The 19,609-nt window shown below is 44.3% G+C and overlaps 1 protein-coding gene across 1 annotated transcript in view; it reads right to left on the reverse strand.

The window, feature by feature from the left end:
* Positions 1–534: 534 nt before the first annotated feature.
* Positions 535–19,609, reverse strand: part of DVL3 (dishevelled segment polarity protein 3) — a 93,417-nt gene continuing 74,342 nt past the window's right edge. The window contains exons 8-16 of the mRNA XM_083177425.1: positions 16,378–16,517; positions 16,159–16,235; positions 15,922–15,989; positions 14,640–14,789; positions 10,849–10,980; positions 8,102–8,269; positions 4,838–5,050; positions 1,936–2,346; positions 535–1,533 (exon numbers count right to left, since the gene is read on the reverse strand). Of these exons, the coding sequence (XP_083033551.1) occupies positions 1,502–1,533; positions 1,936–2,346; positions 4,838–5,050; positions 8,102–8,269; positions 10,849–10,980; positions 14,640–14,789; positions 15,922–15,989; positions 16,159–16,235; positions 16,378–16,517 (1,391 nt within the window). The 3' untranslated portion in view covers positions 535–1,501. The remainder of the gene's footprint in view (positions 1,534–1,935; positions 2,347–4,837; positions 5,051–8,101; positions 8,270–10,848; positions 10,981–14,639; positions 14,790–15,921; positions 15,990–16,158; positions 16,236–16,377; positions 16,518–19,609) is intronic.

The raw sequence follows: 19,609 nt of genomic DNA on the forward strand, positions 1-19,609 counted from the left end.
CTAATTGACCGGCTAGGGCTATCCAATTTAAGTGTGGAGGCTCAAATAAAAATACATATTAACCTCCCTGATCACAGGTGTTGCAGATCTGTAGGCACAGGAACTTACCCGAATAGTAGGAGTTATGTGCAGTAGCAGGTTACTTTACTGTGCAAGGAAAATGAGCTGTCATTGAACAGCCCCAGGTGTTAAAAACCAGAGGATGCTGCACTTTTTCCAAGACAGCAAATTCAGTGGCGTAACAATATAAATGTAGGCCCCATAGCAAATGTTTGTATTGGCCCCTATGTACCACCCAATGGTGAAAAATGTATGTAGCAGACATTACTATGCCAGATAATGTGGGCCCCTTTCAGCTGTGGACCCCACAGCAGCTGAACTCCCTGCACCTATGGTAGTTACACCCTTGAGTAAATGATTGCATGTAACTTAATCCAGCCTTCACATTCAAGATGCCTTTCAATGTATGCTGCAGTACAATAGTATCTGTATAAAAAAAGGGCACGAGCAGTCAGAAGAATATATGACAATATGTAAAATGTGTGTAGATTTATTGCAGCAGAAACCTCTCAGTGCAACAAAGCAATGGAAAACAAAAAGGCTCCTGCTCACAGTTGTTTAAATGTTTGCTCCCAGACACCAGAATTGTAGCAATGGTTCAGTCCATTGCCGAACCTAGAAATTGGGAGCAGACCTTGCTGTACAAAACAATCTCCCTTTGGGCAGATGCTAAGGCATATTATCAATATTCTGCCATTGTGCCATTTTGCACTGTCCACTGAGTCATGTTGTTGCTTTTATGCAGAGTCTGAGATCAGTTACAAAGTCAATGAAAGTACAATCTGTTGTCATGCCTCTGGGCCCCTATTGTGCCTTTATTTAAATTAGTGTTTTGGGGCAGCTGCCAGAGGATTAGAAATATGGTTTGTGGAAAAATAAAATAAAAGAAACTAGCACCTTTCCTGTGACATCAGCAAAAGATCTGTGCGGAGCAAGAATATTTATAGTGTGACAGCTAAAAGATAACCACATCTCCTGGAAAGAGGTATTAATTCTGCTGCCAGTATGATGTACAACATAGTGACAATAAGACATTGCAAGCTTTGCTGGCAGGAAATTTGTAACATAAAAAAAAAAAATGCTTAAGATCCAACTACACTCCAAAAATATGTACCTTTTTTTTTTTAAATTCAGAGCGCTGTGAGAGCAGACTTCCTTATAACCGTAGTGTACTGAGTACAAGGTTTGTTCTATTTATTATAGAGAATACAAAAAAAAATCATGGCACTCCAAGGGTAAAAAGGGTCATGTTCTTTGTGGGTTTATGAATGTGTAAGGCTTGTGGTGCTTCGCTCCAGTCCGTTGTCTTCTACTTAAAAAAAAAAAAAAAAAAAATCTTCCTGTGGCAAGAATTCTCCTCATCTACACAATGACGCCATGACATGCTGAAAGGAAGGGATACCCTCCGACTGAGGATCAAGCACTTTCACTGGCAACTTGCTCAGAGAAAGTCAAAGACCCCCGAATTCTTGGCTGCTTAATGAGAGAAAACACAATGGTAAAAAAAGGGGGGAAAATGTAAATACATAAGTAAATCCGTTCTATCAGTTTTGTTTTTCAGACAGATGCAATATTAATTGGTTAAAATCAATCTGTTACAAAAGCCAAGCAACCAGGCAAAGAATATGGTCAGCTTCCTCCCTCTGCACAAACACACAGTCTGGAGCGGGGTCTGAAAGATTAGGTGCATGGATTAGTGGCAAGTGGGAGGGTCCGTGCGAACATCACACACACAGCTCATCGTGCTGGCCTCTCCATTTCAGTTCTTAGTATCAATATGTAAATAATTATTAGAGTATTTCCAGATAAACACGAACTTAAAAACAGGGCCAAAAGGTGTAAAATTTTCTCACATAACATCCACAAAGAACTCACTGGGATTGCCCATGGCCATGCGGAAAGACTGTCTACTAGCGGTGAGTTCAGGTGGCACAGAGGCTAAATCGCGACCAGGTGGCGCTCCTGGGGGCCCCAAGACTTGGGGAGGTGCTGGCATCATCATCATTGGAGGACCATAGAGTGGGGGAATCCCAGGGGGACCATAAGACTGGTGCGTGTGGTGGCTCCGGATGCTGTGTGCTATGGAGTGATGGCTCTGATGGCTCCGATGGCTGTGTTCACTTGCTGGCACTGAGCGTTCACTTGGTGCTCTGTCTCTGCGCAGACTGCTGCGCGTGGTGTGATCAGACTCACTTCCACTCCCTCCAGACTTTGAGTCACCAGTCTTTGGGTCTCTGTCTTTCCTCTTTTCTGTACTGCTGCGGTTGGAGCCACTACTTCTACTACCTGTGTAAAGTAAAGGAAATTATATATATATTATGTTGAACGTTAAAGAAAAATCCGAAAGGGCAATATATTGTCTTCAGTGGAAGTTTTCATCCAAAGCGACCTAATTGAAGATTTGTGTATTGTATTTTTACAAAACTATTCTATGGGGTGTATTCAATGCCGCGGCAGGCAGCCAGCGAGGGGGTTAAACAGCGAGGATTGCAGAAAACCAGCGATCCTCGCTGTTTATCCCCCGCGCCGGCCGCTCGCTCTATTCAATGTTCTGGGGAAATCCTCAGCGTCACAGGACGGCGAGAATTCCCCAAAACAGCGAGACCCGCGGCTAATGCAGGAAACCCGCTGTATTTAGCCGCGAGTCTCGCTGGTTCAGGAGCCGCATACGACAATTTCCCCTCGCTCAAAAAATGGAGCGAGTGGGAATTGGCTTATGAGGGGGTGAGATGAATACTGTCAGGGTGAGTGGTGACAGCGAGCAGGAAGCTCTGCTCGCTGTCACCACTCGCCCACGGCATTGAATACCTGCTTATATGTGCAACAAATGTATTTCAGTCAGAACAATACTATGATTTTTTTTTAATCAGTTTTTGTTAAATCAAAAGACTAAAAATGTCCTCATGTATAACAGTGTGACTGTACATTAAGCAGTCATACAGTATGAATACAGTGTTTATATTTGCTGAGCTAGCAGTTGGAGTTTATATTTAATCCCCATTTTGTCTGTTCCCACTGGTGAACAAACATCCTCCCATACAGCAAAAACATACTGGTATATACACTGTCAAGAGAAAGGCAGTGGTGCTGTTCTCAAATGGTATAATAAACAGTCTGTTATGTAAAATATTAGGCCCTACACACATGCCAACGTGTGCAGGGCTTCATAGCTACGCTAGGTCGGCTCAGCACACAGCGCAAGCTGTCAGCGCTGTGTGCTGAGCGAGCCGACAGCCCCAGTGTTTTTGGAGAACACTGGTGACCAGCGAGATTGATGGTCACTGACCAGTGACAGCAACACATGGGGACGCGCATTGCTGTCGCTATAGCAACTACACACACACACACACACACCCACACCGATGTGGGGGCATTATCTAAGCGACTTAGCCAAACCAGCGTAAATGGATGCCAGTCATATAATATAACCCTGAAAAATACACTTCAGCACTATCCAACAATAAGGTGAAATCCTTTTTTATATTGATTGTAGTCGCAATGGACCTGATATTTTCACGGTGGAACGTAAGGACTCCTACTGACCTCTATAGGGGTCCCTATGTTCACATAAAGGTATCTTTATGTATATCACCTGGGAAAATTCTTCTTCACTACACAAGTTCCTGAGGTATGGAATCACTCCGCTACTGACCTGTATATAAGGCCCTATTTGCACATAAAGGTATCTTTATGGCGGAGTCCTCAACTTATGTATCACTCGGTAATCAATTTCCATAAACCATATGCATACCAGAAGTCACGTGGATCAACACTCACCCCAATAAGAGGCCCTATTTTCACCAAAAGGTTTCTTTGGTCTTTTTTTCTTTCTCCGGTAATATAAAAAAAAGGCCAAAGAAACCTTTTGGTGAAAATAGGGCCTCTTATTGGGGTGAGTGTTGATCCACGTGGCTTCTGGTGTGCATATGGTTTATGGAAATTGATTACCGAGTGATACAGAAGTTGGGGACTCCGCCATAAAGATAGCTTTATGTGCAAATAGGGCCTTATATACAGGTCAGTAGCGGAGTGATTCCATACCTCAGGAACTTGTGTAGTGAAGAAGAATTTTCCCGGGTGATATACATAAAGATACCTTTATGTGAACATAGGGACCCCTATAGAGGTCAGTAGGAGTCCTTACGTTCCACCGTGAAAATATCAGGTCCATTGGGACTACAATCAATATCAAAAAAAGGATTTCACCTTATTGTTGGATAGCGCTGAAGTGTATTTTTCATTTTTTGTTTGTATATGGTATTGGTGGGAGTGTAGTGGCCCACAGAGATATACACATAGCAGCACTCCAGGGTGCTTTCACCTTTCTGATGAAAACTGTTTTTCATACAATATAACCCTGTCCACCACCTTATAACTGAACCCAGGTTCAATACTGAACCCAGGTTTCAAAAAGAAAGTATTGGCCTAGGGGTGCCATGACAGAAAAATGCTGATATTATAGTGTGTGATTCCCAAAAGTTTGGAAACCATTGCTGTAATTCTTATTTTTAAAAGCAAAGTAGTAAGGGACAATTTAACTAAAAAATTGAGAAAGCCCTTAAAAATGTAGTAAAAAAAAAAAAGGTGCTGTAACTAACAAAATCATTCTTAAATAACAATTTCATTACCACAAGAGATTGAACACATACTATCAGCAATAAATTAGGAAACCGTGACTTAATTGATAAGAGTACATGCTATGGTTACTTAACAATGAATTGAGGCAAAAAAAGCACATTGTTAAAGTGTTCTGCATCTGTGAGTATTTCAGCATTACCTTCACTGTGCTGACTGCCAGCACTGCCACCTCCATAGCTATAGGTAGGGTCTGGAAATCCTGGGTGTGGACTGTAAGGATGAGGCAAGGGGTATTGGTACTGAAACGCCATAGGCCAGGGTGCAGCTCCTGGATGCGGAAGAGGAGCCAGTGTGTCCTGATCAGATGTTCCACTGGAGCCATCATGATCATTCAGGGAAAGGTTTGCCATGTCTGAAGGATAACAAAAAAGAAAGCCATCTGTAATACCATCATATGACAAACATATCACAGAGGCCAACATGTGCAGCAGAACCGATAAGGTAGATGGAAAGACAAAGAATCAAATTCAGAGTGACATAAAAGCAAGCGGCATATTCCTTTCCCCACAACCTGCTCTTTTTTTTTTTTTGCACGTGCGTGTCTTTTACCATGAAGACTCAAGACACATTTAACACTTACTCCAAGGCAGGGCTGAGCAACAGCGGCCCTCCAGATGTTGATGAACTACACATCCCAGCATGCCTTGCATCAGTTTCAGCATGGCCACATAATAAAACTAATGCAAAGCATCCTGGGATGTGTAGTTCATCAAAATCTGGAGGGCCGCTGTTGCCCAGCCCTGCTCCAAGGGGACTAAAAATAACTAAGAGGGTGTGCTTTGATGTGGCCAAAGCACAGCAAGAGTGTATTACTGCAAAAGCTGTCCCAAGAAGCTTGGAGGGTGATGACTTGTGGTATTTGGCCCGTGGTGCAAGTTGCTAGCTGACGATGAAGAGCTTTCCATGTCAGTGTCACCGAACACATCTAAGACACACCCAATAATGCCAATATTGTATGACTGCTGAGAATGCATTCTAACAGCAGGATTACAGTGTACTAAACACTCCTTTGGGAAGCTGCTGATGTTTATTAGGGAAAAAGTTTTTTTGTCTTGTTCCATTTGCTTTCAACAGGCGAAAAAGGTGGAGGGGCATGCTGATGTGTACAGTTCCACCACAGATGGTGTGTGACATGTTGAATAACCCTGGTCTACACTCCGTCCACTTACTATAATTGTGTCCTGTGCTTTTGCAAATCTTTCATACAACGTGAAGTTACAGCTCATGTCTCCTGGCACATCTGAACACATTGTATGAAGGTGGAAGGGGGTGCATCTTTGCATTGGTAGTGAGATATAACTTTTTCCTAGGTGTATTTATACTTGTGTTTAGCCACACATTGGGCCTCATTGGGAGCAAAGCAAAACAAGTAACTGTGCACATGGACAAACCATATTGCAATGTAAGGAGTGCAAATACAGTTTATTTATTTTGCATGCAGGATAAATATTAGTGGCTTTTGCATTTAGTCAACAAATGTTGCACGCCTTTATTATTACACTGAAACTTAAGGCCCCCATACACTATGCGATTTTGGTCCGATTTCATCCGATTTCGGCACTTGGTGCCGATAATCGGATGAAATCGACCCAAATTCGTATGTGTGTGATATCTGATCCGATGCGCGGTCCCGTGCGCATCGGACCGGATCAGGGAGGTCGGACGGTCTGTACATACGATCACGTCCGACCTCCCTGTATGCATATGCCTGCCACCTGACAGGCATATGCATGCAGACACCGGGCGGGCAGCGGGTCCCTGAGCACCGGCTGACTGACCTGGCCGGCCGGTGGTGCGTGCGGGCAGCGGCCAGCGGTGGTGGGGGCGGGCGGCGGGTGCGGTGAGCGCTGCTGACCTGGCCGGGCAGTGTACTTACACATAGCAGCAGCGGGGATGGGCAGCGCAGTGGCGGCTATTATATTTTTTAAATACTTGTCAAATGACCGGCCGCTCTCTGATTGGCTGAGAGCTCTCCGGCCAATCAGAGAGCGGCCGGTCATTTGACAAGTATTTTCTAAATATAATAGCCGCCACTGCGCTGCCCGTCCCCGCTGCTGCTATGTGTAAGTACACTGCCCGGCCAGGTCAGCAGCGCTCACCGCACCCGCCGCCCGCCCCCACCACCACCGCTGGCCGCCCCCACCACCACCGCTGGCCGCCCCCACCACCACCGCTGGCCGCCCCCACCACCGCAGCCGCCGCTGCCCGCCCCCACTACTGCCGTTGCCCGCCCCCACTACTCCTCACCGCCCTGCAGCTCCCCGGGTTTTTTTTAACATGGGATAAATCGCATGCGATTTATCCCATGTAAAAAATGGCACATCAAGTGCCAAATTGTATGTGAGCCTCCCGGGGAGCTGCCGGGCGGCTCGCAGGTAAATTGGGTCCGACTTGTCCCTAGGACAAGTCGGCCTAATGTATGGGGGCCTTTAGCCTGGTAATGTATGGATTCAACTCAATCATCTATTTGCTCCCAAACACCATAAAACAGATAAAAACTGTTGTTCACACAAATTGTTTATCTCAAACTGATTTAAACCAATTTGTCTCAACGAATTCCAGGGATTTATATATATTACCAGATATTTATCTTAACTGTTGGTTGGTAGGTGTGACAGATTATCTTAAGGTTTATGGCCGACATTAGATCTTAGACACTACTCCCAAAACTAAATGTCTGCACACACTAGTCGACTTGTAAATAATGCAATGTCATCAACAATTGCCTCTGAACTCCCAGGCAAACAGTGCTGTGCAACTGTTCAATTTTGCAAAAGATACTCAGTGGTCATATCCAGGTGAATGTTGTCGTTAACAAATGTTCCTGCATGTTCAAAAGATTAATAGAAGCTACTATCGCCCAGCTGAAACACGCATCAACAATGTGAATGATTTGTTGCTCAGAACCCGTTGTTATCAGCCATATTGTTTGTAATGCCATCTAGTGTATACGCAGCTTCAGTCTGCTCCACCTGCACAGTTATGTGCTATTTTGGCTTTGCTCCCAGTTCTAATGTAGGGTACACACCAGGACAACCATGATTGTGCGACAATCGTGAAACAATTTCCTTTGAAATCTCACAATGGTCTCACAATAAATGGGGGTATACACACAATTCGCACACGATCGGTACCCAGTCACATGTAGATTGGTTAATATTTACTGCAGTAAATAAAATCTCCAATCCGATGCACAACCGGCGGAGGCGCATCGGAACCGTAGTGAAAACAGGTATGATTCTGCTCTCTTTACATACATTCGGTTGTAAGAAATTGAGGAATTGAGCCCAAATCATTCTGGTGTGTACCCAGCATCACATCGCACCCAACTCTGAATAAGCAGACAGCTGGGCTTCATAAGCAGATGAATTGCAAGAAACTAAGGAGCTGGATTGGTACATACTGCCACAAAGATCTCCAAAAATGTAGTAGCACTGCTCCGAGAAAGTTATTTTGTTGACTGTGTGACGGATGTATCCAGCTTTTAGGAGGTTGCTGGCATATTTTCTTGCTTCTCTGCGATCTGTAAAGCCTTCCACATGGTTATACAGCCAGTCTACCACATCAGAACCTGAAAACAAAACAATTTCCATTGTAAAGTTAAAACTTGTCCCAGCGATCACTACAGGGCACCTCTGGATTACTAAGACATTCTTGTTATGATACAGGTTGAGTACCCTTATCCAAATTATTCCAAAACCCATACATTCCAGAGAGTGAATAAAAAAATGATCATCTGTAACAGCATTACTGGGGGCATGATATGTAACTGGCACAAAAAATGTGCAAGAAAATGATTGCTTATTGCAATTTCAGTTCCTGAGCTAGTACACAAACTTGGTTTCATCTGTTGAAACCTTGTTTTATGCACAAATAAAATATATATTTGTATATTCCATGTGCTTGTACACCATAAATGCAAGATACCTCAATATACATAATTCAAATATGGAATAATCCGTTATCCAAAATTCTTCTAGTCCCGAGCATTTTGGATAAGGGATACTCAACCTGTATAAGGAAATGTAGCAGGTGGCAGGGTCTGTGAGGTGCTTGGGAGGATTGAATTAGCTAGCTATCTCTTCCTAGCCAATTCGCGTTTAACAGTAGCTAAAAAGATCAGATAATTATCACTGAGGTTCGGGGGTGAGGCAAATGCACAGTATGCCGAGGTTGGAAAGACAAAGTAAATCTATAAGGCCACATGTACTGAACAAACACTAATATAATTTAGGGTACTTGTGTATTATCACGGCGCCCATCGCATCGCATACCACTAATTAAGGTATACGATGGCATGCGATGGACCCGATTTCAGCCTTTTTTCCGGGCTGAGTATACAATTTTAAAATCGGGTCACATCGCATGCCATTACAATGGCATGCGATGCGATGCGATGCAACGCAATTTGCCATTGAGTCCCATGTTAAATGGCACCCACAGACCCGATTTTTAATTGTATACCCACCCTGATGGGTAATAAACATGTAAAATGCCCCCTCATTGTTAACGGCCCCCCACTATCAACGCCAACCCGAAGCATGGCTAGCGTAGCGAGCCCACGAGGGGCGGCGGTACGCGTCCTCCGACCTTTTCATACCCTCACTATCCATGTCGGCGTGGAGTTGATTTTATAGAGTGCAGCGAGCCACCGAGCCCCGCGCATTACTTCACAGGTATACGCGTCCGCTCGCCACGCTTCGGGCTCGGTGGCTACGCTGCACTCGCCACACTTTATAAGATCAACTCCACAACGACGTGGATAGTTAGGGTATGAAAAAGTTGGTAGACACGTACCGCCGCCCCTCGCTGCGCTCGCCACGCTTCAGGTTGGCGTTCATAGTGGGGTTGTGTTAACAATGGGGGGCATTTCACATACTCATGACCCATGAGGGTGGGTATACAATTAAAAATCGGGTCGGGGGGGGGGGGGGCATTTAACATGGTAATAAGGCATCTGGGTGCCTGTACAATTAAAAATCGGTGCCCTGCGATGGAAATCGGGGGCGCCGTGATAATACACAAGTACCTGATTTAGTGCAATTAAATCCAGAATTTTTTATTTTATTTTTTATTTTTTTATAAAACGAACCTGCTTTTCCAACCAAACGTGCCCAAGCCTGCATTCCTATGCAATTGCTATTAACAATCCGGAGCAGACTTAAGGGCCCTACATACGCAGAGATGTGTGCCAGAGATACATAACGGGAGATTCAGCACAAGAGATTTCACTCTTGTGGCTCATTTCAGACAATGAGCCACATACAGAGAGATTTGTGTCAGAGATTCAAATTGGGAGATTCAGCACGGGAGATCTCAAATCTGTCACTACTGTCAATGCCATCAGACTGCACTGTGTGTATATACGCACACACATATATATATATATATATATATATATATATATATATATATATATATTGGTGGAGATATGAAATAGATGTTATATATAATGAAAAGATAGTACGCTGGTGGCATAGTGTTGCTGCACAGGGCTAAATAATTAACCCCTGAGCCAGATATTCACCCCCCAAACATTGGTGGCACAGTGAAAAAAAAAAATATATACTTACCTACTCCGGAGTCCAGCATCACGGCCTCTCTGTCCCGCGGCGTCATCAGGAGCGGCGGCGGTCTCCGGCGGTGTGACGTCATCGGCTCGGCGGTGGTCTCCGGCAGTGCCTGATGTCGTCGTCGGCGGCGGTGCGTCCTCTCAGGTGCAGCGGCGGTGTCATGCGGGCGGCGTTCAGCGGGGCTTCAGTCGCTCAGAACAGCCCTGCTCATCTGCCCGCGCCCACACATGCAGGAGATGAGCAGGAGCTTTCTGAGCGACTGCTCTGTATTGTACAACCCGTCCGTTCTGAATCTTGGGCAGATTCAGAACGGCGGGTGCGCGCATGTAAATCGCTGTGTGGGCTATATACACAGCGATTTACATGCATTTTCAGGGATTTTCTGAGTGATTTAGTAAAATCGCTCAGAAAATGCCTGAAAATTGTGCTGTGTGTGGGGCCCTTTAAATTGAGTGCATTAGCCCTTATCCGATAATGGACTACAATTAATTGTGGTCTACCTTTCTGTGGTGGCTAATTGCATAAATCATCTTTTTGATCGATTCACCTCTGCTTTAGCCAATATTTACTTACTCACCAATAAAAGCATTGGGAATGGTAATCTTAAGCCACATCCTATCCCGTACTTCCAGCCCTGACTCTGGGGAGCTCATTGCTTTTACAATTGTTACCATGTCACTGTGTATGGATAGGTGAAAGTCATCAAAGCCTGTAAGGAGACAAAATAAAGCACATTTTGGATGAAAACATCAAGTAGTGCATCAATGTGGGTAGAGAATTTGCCAGGAACTAAAACAGAGCAAAGCTACTGACCCAAAGGGAATTAAATCCCCTGCATGCTTTAGTCCCAGGCAATACTTAAATGCAAAGTTCTGATTAAAGTGCTGGGACGATCTATGAACACAACTCACATATTTCTAACGTACTCATATAGCAGGAGCTTAAACAACCTGGATGCAACACTGTGTAAGTACCATCCATGTTCCATAGACACTGGTGTGAATAAAAGTGACAACAGTAGTATTGGAAATTTGATTCTATAACAAAGCTATCATCCCCTAGGTGACTAGCTCAATACAGGAGCATAGGTAAAATGTTAGGAAAACTTGCATGATCCTAAGTGTGGAACACAAACCATGTGTTCTATAATTATCTTGTAAAAAAAATAAAAAATACTGTAATACTAGTAAAATGGACCCATAAGTGGCAGATCATTTTAGTCCTCCTCTCCTGCAGGATGGCCGTCATGACAGTTATCCACAATCACTATACAGATATATATCTTAATTGTTATAGTAGCCAATGTCTTCCTGAAGACAATGGCAGGTATTCAATGCCCTAATTCGCCCTGTGCAGTGAATCCCGTTTTGGATTCGCTGCACAATCGCCGGGTTCCAGAGGGCTGGTGCATTCGCTGCCAGCCCTCCCTCACCCCCTATTCAATGAAAAAAACAATACCGTGACACACTAAGCGATCCCACACAAATATAAAAGTGAATTCACTACCCCTTACATCAAATTTTCTGTAGATTAGGGGGTTCAATATAAATCCTGGAGACGATTCTGAAACAACTCAGAAAGAAGGAGACATAGTGCAGATAGTAAAAACACCATGCAAATTTATGATTTTGATATCCCACTCACATATTGGGTGATATTATAAAGGCAGAATATGGACACTGAGGTCCTGCATAGATCACTCTGACCCGGTATTGAAGTGACGATTCAATAAGTACCTACAACTTAGAAAATATATGATAGTGCAACACTGTATAGATAAAATAACACAGGTTTATTACAGGGTTGCACTGTGACATAAAACACAGTGACATAAAACAATTTAAAACAGGCATATAACACCACAGCGGGTGTACTGATGTATAACTGGATAAATGGATATCAGCCAGGGATAATTCTTGCTGCAGGCTTATTCTCGCGGTGCCGGCTCCTCCAAGACAGCTGATAGATAGTACAGCAAGCAGAGTCCAAAGCGTCTTCCGTGGGGTCCAGTAAGGTGGTGTTTGGGCTTAAACGTGTTTTCAGACCTATGGGGTCCTTCCTGTGTTATATGCCGGTTTTAAATTGTTTTATGTGAGTGCAAACATGTAATAAACCTGTGTTATTTTAACCATACAGTGTTGCACTATCATATATTTTCTAAGTTGTAGGTACTTATTGAATCGTCACTTCAATACCGGGTCAGAGTGATCTATGCAGGACCTCAGTGTCCATATTCTGCCTTTATAATATCACCCAATATGTGAGTGGGATATCAAAATCATAAATGTGCATGGTGTTTTTACTATCTGCACTATGTCTCCTTCTTTCTGAGTTGTTTCAGAATCGTCTCCAGGATTTATATTGAACCCCCTAATCTACAGAAAATTTGATGTAAGGGGTAGTGAATTCACTTTTATATTTGTGTGGGATCCCTTAGCGTGACACGTTTTTTTTTTTTCTTTCTGTGTATCTTCAAACTTTTGGTGGAAAGTTTATTTTGGTGTTTAAAAGTCTTTGCATTATCCCCTATTCAATGCCTCAGGGGCTCGCTGCCCCTGGCGGCGAATTTTAACCCCCCGCCGAATGCCGCAGGTAGCCGGTGGCAGGCAGGGAGATGGAAGCCTCCCTGCCTGCGCCAGACACTGTGGGGGTGAAGGAGGGCTGGCAGGGACACAGGGAGAGCCCCCCAAGAGCTGGCAGGGGACTGGGATAGTAGCTGCTGCACTCACTGGTCCCGATCCTGCATATGTAAGAATCGGGACCACAGTGCAGTGAATATATGAATATTAATGAGCGGCTCCCGGCCCCCTGCTGGCGAATGTGTAAAAATAAGAAAAAAAATTGTTTCGAAAAAATAAATAAATTTGGTACTTGTTTCCTAGCACGGCCACAATCTTAAGTAATCGTGTCCCTTAATTAAGGGACACGATTACCCCCGATGGACCCGATTTCTTTTGAAATCAGGTCCATTTTGCCGGCTAGGAGACAATATCGGGGGCATCGCGTCGGTCGGGACCATTAACATTGGTCCCGACGCGATGCGACGCGATGCACCCGATTTTTGCATAGGCTTCAATGTTAAAAAAAATTTTAACATTGAAATGCTGTAAAAATGTGAAAAAATGTGAAATGGGCCAATATGACCCATTTCACATTATAGATGTCCCCGTCGTCACCCCACGATAGACGCCAACCCGAAGCGTGGCGAGCGCAGCGAGCCCGCGAGGGGCGGCGGTACGCGTCCTCCGACCTTTTCATGCCCTACTATCCACGTCGGCGTGGAGTGAGAATAGAATAGTGTGGCGAGCGCAGCGAGCCACCGAGCCCGAAGCGTGGCGAGCGCAGCGAGCCCCGCGAGGGGACGCGGATACCTTCACAGTTATACGCGTCCCCTTGCGGGCTTCACAGGTGTCCGTGGCGACGCGGACACCTGTGAAGCCCGCGAAGGGACGCGTTTACCTGTGAAGGTATCCGCGTGCGCTCGCCACGCTTCGGGCTCGGTGGCTCGCTGCGCTCGCCACACTATTCTATTCTCACTCCACGCCGACGTGGATAGTAGGGCATGAAAAGGTCGGAGGACGCGTACCGCCGCCCCTCACGGGCTCGCTGCGCTCGCCACGCTTCGGGTTGGCGTCTATCGTGGCCTGGGGTTAACGCGCTTAAATTTGGGGGGGTTGGGAATTTTTTTCATTCAATCCAATGTAAAATTGGGTCCCAGGAACCCAATTTACATTGGATTCAATGAAAAAAATCGGGTCAAAAATCGGTCGGTCGCGTCGATCGCATCGCATGCGACCAAATCGCATGCGATGCGATCGACCCGATTTTTCCGACACGACCACCCCGATCTGAATCGGTGTGGCCGTGCTAGGAAACAAGTACCATAAATTTAATATATATTCATGTGCTGCAAGCACATGAATAAAAATAGCATGCCCCTTCACAGAAAAAAAAAAAATCAGTTTTTTTTTTTGACACCCTAAAATAAAAAACGCAAAAAAAAAAATACCTTTATTTTAAAAGATCACATTCCAGTTCACCTAAAAACAATGACGAATGAAAAACGGTGAAACATGGCGAAAATCACTGGAGAAAGCAGTTCTCCATTTGAGCATTGAATACACTCTCGGTGAATTTGACTAAAAACCCCATTGAACACCACCGGCGAATTGCACACGGCAAATAGACAGATATTCGCTGTTCATTTTTAGCTAATTGTCTCCATTGAATAGGGCGAATTGTTTTTTATGAGAGAAAATTTGCAGTTACCCTGGCAAATTGCCAGATTCGCTGTAAAATATGGCGAATCTGAGGCATTGAATACTGGTAAATGTTAATAAAGGCATTGTGCAATCAGACACTACTTACGCTCAGTTTCAGGAATAGAACTGGTAATGGAGGAGCTGGTTGAAGTGATTGTACTCATGGATGGACTCATACCATAAACTGGATAGGTACCAGTCATTGCTGCTGTGTGAGAAACCCAAGCTGCTGGGTCAATAGGCCTGATTGGTTCACCTGGTGAGAAGCAAAGATAGCAAGTCAGACTTGAGAGAATAAGAATGAACTGTAAGGAGAAATAGGGGATGCAATAAGTGCCCCAGAGCATTGAGGGGAGAGGGCCAGTCAGACCGACTGGCCGGACTCAGACAGCGTGGCCAGCGCAACAACGTTTAAACAAACCCCACATAGGAAATGAGCTATGCAATGTAGAAATAAGGGGTGCAAAGTGAAGCACCAGAAGGTAATGATAGTGTGTAACAGCTTATACACAATATAACAAAACAACAAGTACAGCATATTTTATAATAATCATCTCCAATACATATGCAGTGTACCCCATTAATAGGACACTTAGCCAAATTATATTTTCTTCTTTAATACATAAATATTTTGTGAAAGCAGTAACCCAGATACTAATCTAAGAAGAAAAAAAAAAACATTATATAGAATACCGTATATACTCGTGTACACCGAATTTTTCTGCCCTTTTTGTTTGCTGAAAAAGCCCCCCTTGCTTATACTCAAGTCAGTGGCTTTAATAACATGTCATGGCTACGGCAACATGGCCACCGGCTTCCTGCACTGAGGACATGTCTAGTGCAGGAGGCCTGGCCAATACGGAGCGGAGTAGGTCAGCACCGTGGACTGGAGTAAGCCAGCAGTGGACGCAGGAGCAAGTCAGCAGCGGATGCCCCGCGGAGCTGATCAGCAGTGCGGAGCCCTACCTACCTCCCTGGAGCAGTTCAGTGGGGCAGCTGCACGACCCCTCTTCCCCCCAGTTGAGTAGAAGCTGGAGTAGGTCAGCAGCGCCCCCCCCCCAGCCTGTGGTGTCCCATGCTGGGGGAGCAGCCTGTGGTGTCCTGCTCTTCTGCAGGGGGAGCAGCCTGTGGTGTCCTGCTATTATTATACAGGGAAATTTACCAGTAGCTGCTGCATTTCCCACCGTAGGCTTATACTCAAGTCGATAAGTTTTCCCAGTATTTTTTTGTAAAATTAGGTGCATCGGCTTATATTCAGTTCGACTTATACTCAAGTATATACGGTAAATATTAATATCATAATAGCTATTTTAAAGTGTGGAGGAAATTGGTTATTTGGAGTAACATAATATGGTCCAGACACAATTTATGACAGAATCTGAACTTACTTCTGGGTAATGTAAAACATCCCCGAGGAGAAGGGTCCCAGCATTTTGCAACAGTGAGTGTGATAGGTCTGTTAAAGAAAAGGTGGAATATAATTTCAAGACTTCTCCACATGATACAATGTGGTGCGCGCGCGCACACACACACACACACACACACACACACACACACACACACACACACACAATTTTAGAAAAATCTTTGTAGGATCCTTTGCTTGCTGTTCAATGTACACCTACCCTGGTTTGTGCACAATCTCCCTAAGGACTCTGACTGCATCATCATTGCTCATGTTTTCAAAGTTTATGTCATTGACCTGTAGATATTACACACAATTGAATAGGTTAGTGACTGGTTCAATTCTGAAATTTCAATGCAAAGCTTTCAGTCTAATTCTTGAAGCATTTCCAAACACCATAATTATTCCACCAATAGAAAATCTTTATGACAACAAGTACCTGCAATAACATATCGCCTGGTTCAATCCTTCCATCAGCCGCCACTGCTCCGCCTTTCATGATAGAGCCAATGTAGATGCCTCCATCCCCACGCTCATTACTCTGTCCAACAATGCTGATACCAAGGAAATTGTACTTTTCTAATGAAATACAGTAAATATAGAAAATATTACAAATAAAAAAAGCATACTGAAATTACAACCATCTATGGAAGAAATTAACATAGGACGTCTTACAGAGGGCGATGGGGGGTATGCAATGCTCCGCCACTATTTCCAACGGGGAAATAGCGGTGGGTCTCGCTTTGCCGACACCATTGAAGAGAGATCACGGCAGAACGAGCCTGAATTCAGAAGAAGCTGGGCGAGTTCGGCCGATAACGGCCGTGGATGGTTGCGCTCCCGGCCGCAGAACAACCGTTTACGCGAACACACCCACTTTTTTGCCAATTGGCAGGCGGGACATTGAATCCCATCTGCCGATTTTCAGTCAGGCAAAACGTAAACTGGCCTGGATCACGGCTGTCGGGAGGGTTCGACAGCCGTGATCCGGCATTGCACACCCCCAAAATGTCAGTATGGGTCTAGTAGAACAATTAATTAACATATCCCCTTCCCAGGCACCTCAGTGACAAATGTATATATTTACATACATTACAAATTTGCAAGTATATTATGTTGCTTATATTTGGCTCTGCAATATTTATTTACAGGTTGAGTATCCCGTATCCAAAATGCTCGGGACCAGGAGAATTTTGGATAACGGATGATTCCGTATTTCGGAATATTTTAATATTTCAATTATGTATTTTGAAGTATCTTGAATGTATGCTGTATAAACACATAAAATACACACAAATATATTTTATTACCACATAAAATACACACAAATATATTTTATTTGTTCAAAAAACAAGGTTTCAAAACATGAAACAAAATTTGTGTACTATCTCAGATATTGAATTTGAATGCCAAGCAATCATTTTCTTGCACATATATAGTGCCACTTACATATCATGTCACCAGTAGTGCTGTTACAAATGTCCCCAGTGAGTTTTTAGCAAAAAAAATATTTTTTTTTTACTTTCTGGAATGTATGGTTTTCGGAATAATTCGGATAACAGATACTCGGATACGGGATACTCAACCTGTACTTGTAAACCCTGCATACAGCTAATTTTAAGATATGATGTATTAACAGCTTCATATTCTGTGGTCTGTGCTGTTCTCTGATGCTTACAGCAAACAGCAAATGGGATCTACAAGTGTGAGGTTAGCAGTACAGCTTCTGGACAAAAAAGAACATGAACTAACTTATCGGCAACTTCTGGCATAACATTTATTATAATACTCTAAATATTTAACTTCGCACTTGCTGTTGCTCAGATTCTCCGCTTATCTTTGAGGATTATTCTGCCTGCTCTAACTTTCACTTCACTCCTCTGCAGTGATGGCCTCGCACTCCTTGTGTCACACTTTCTTTCTCTTTTCAAATGGAAACTTATATTAATGAAGACCACAATACAAAAGGGGGGTTGTGTCTTCTAATGGTGTGTACACACTTGTACAATGTGCATGAGATTTTGACTATATAGTCAAAATCTCATCTGGATCTCATGCAGATCGCACAGGTTTTAACCCTTTCGATCCCGATGCGTTCCCGATTCACGGTCTCCTATCGCAGCCAGAAATTCTTGGCTGCATTGACTAAATTGTATGCAGATAGTCTAAATTGTAATATAGTAGAGAGGAAGGAGGGCAGCGCTCACTGTAATGTTGTCTACTCAATGTTACGGCTGAAAGGTTACGGCTGAAAAGACCTAGATCTCAGCTAAATAATACAATATACAAAGAGTGGTGGTAACCTGCGCTCAGGACTAGTAGTGGCTGGTGTATAGTAATTCTGATGTGCACGTTGCTATAAATAGTGGTATTGGTACAAATATAATGCTGAACTGCAGGGAAGTAACAGTGGTGACAGAAATGCAGTGTGGTGATGTGCACGAGGGAAATATGAATAACCAGAAAACATGAGATGTACAAACCATGAGATGCACAATATATGCTACACGGATGTTAATGAAGAAAATAGGCTGTATAGGCAAGCAGTAGATGGATTTATTGTGGTAATGCACAACAATACCGCCAAAGGTATGCAAGTGGGGATGGGGTATGGTGGGCTGCTGAGCAGCGGGGTGGTTATGGTGGGCTGCTGGGCAGCGGGATGGGGGTGAGTTCACAGTCCAGATGTGAGGGGAGAGAGAAATGTCACAGTCACAATGGGGGTGGAATTACTCCCTGAAGAAGGCTAGGAAGCCGACACGCGTAGGATAATTACCCCTCCAACACCATTCTTTCAAGCTACTACCCCATCCACCTAAGTCTTCTCCCGGCCGGGAGTTGAGCGCACAGGAGCCGGCAGGACAGTGACACTGGGTGACGGTGAAACCCTGCGCCGCAACCCGGAAGTGACAATCCCGCTCAGGCACTGTGGAGCCGGGCTCGCCACACAGCCGCAGTGCTGAACGAGCTCCGGCAAGAAGGACTTCACAAGCGGACAGAAGAGCCGGGACCCAGAGGAACTTTGCAGCGGTGAACACAGGTGAGAGGTGCACTGCGGAGGGGACAGGACGCCAGCCCCTCTGCACCACCACCCCTGTGCACTCACCCATCCCCATTGTGACTGTGACATTTCTTTCTCCCCTCACGTCTGGACTGTGAACTTACCCCCATCCCGCTGCCCAGCAGCCCACCATAACCACCCCGCTGCTCAGCAGCCCACCATACCCCATCCCCACTTGCATACCTTTGGCGGTATTGTTGTGCATTACCACAATAAATCCATCTACTGCTTGCCTATACAGCCTATTTTCTTCATTACCATCCGTGTAGCATATATTGTGCATCTCATAGTTTGTACATCTCGTGTTTTCTGGTTATTCATATTTCCCTCGTGCACATCACCACACTGCATTTCTGTCACCACTGTTACTTCCGTGCAGTTCAGCATTATATTTGTACCAATACCACTATTTATAGCAATGTGCACATCAGAATTACTATACACCAGCCACTACTAGTCCTGAGTGCAGGTTATCACCACTCTTTGTATATTAAACTGTAATATAGTCTAATATAGTCTAGGTGTGTACACACTTGTACAATTTAGACTATGTATACAATTTAGACTGTACACACCATAAGACAATTTCTCAAATTACTGTAAACTGCTG

This window comes from Crinia signifera, chromosome 3 (assembly GCF_055691185.1).
Source record: "Crinia signifera chromosome 3, ASM5569118v1, whole genome shotgun sequence".
Classification (NCBI taxonomy): domain Eukaryota; kingdom Metazoa; phylum Chordata; class Amphibia; order Anura; family Myobatrachidae; genus Crinia; species Crinia signifera.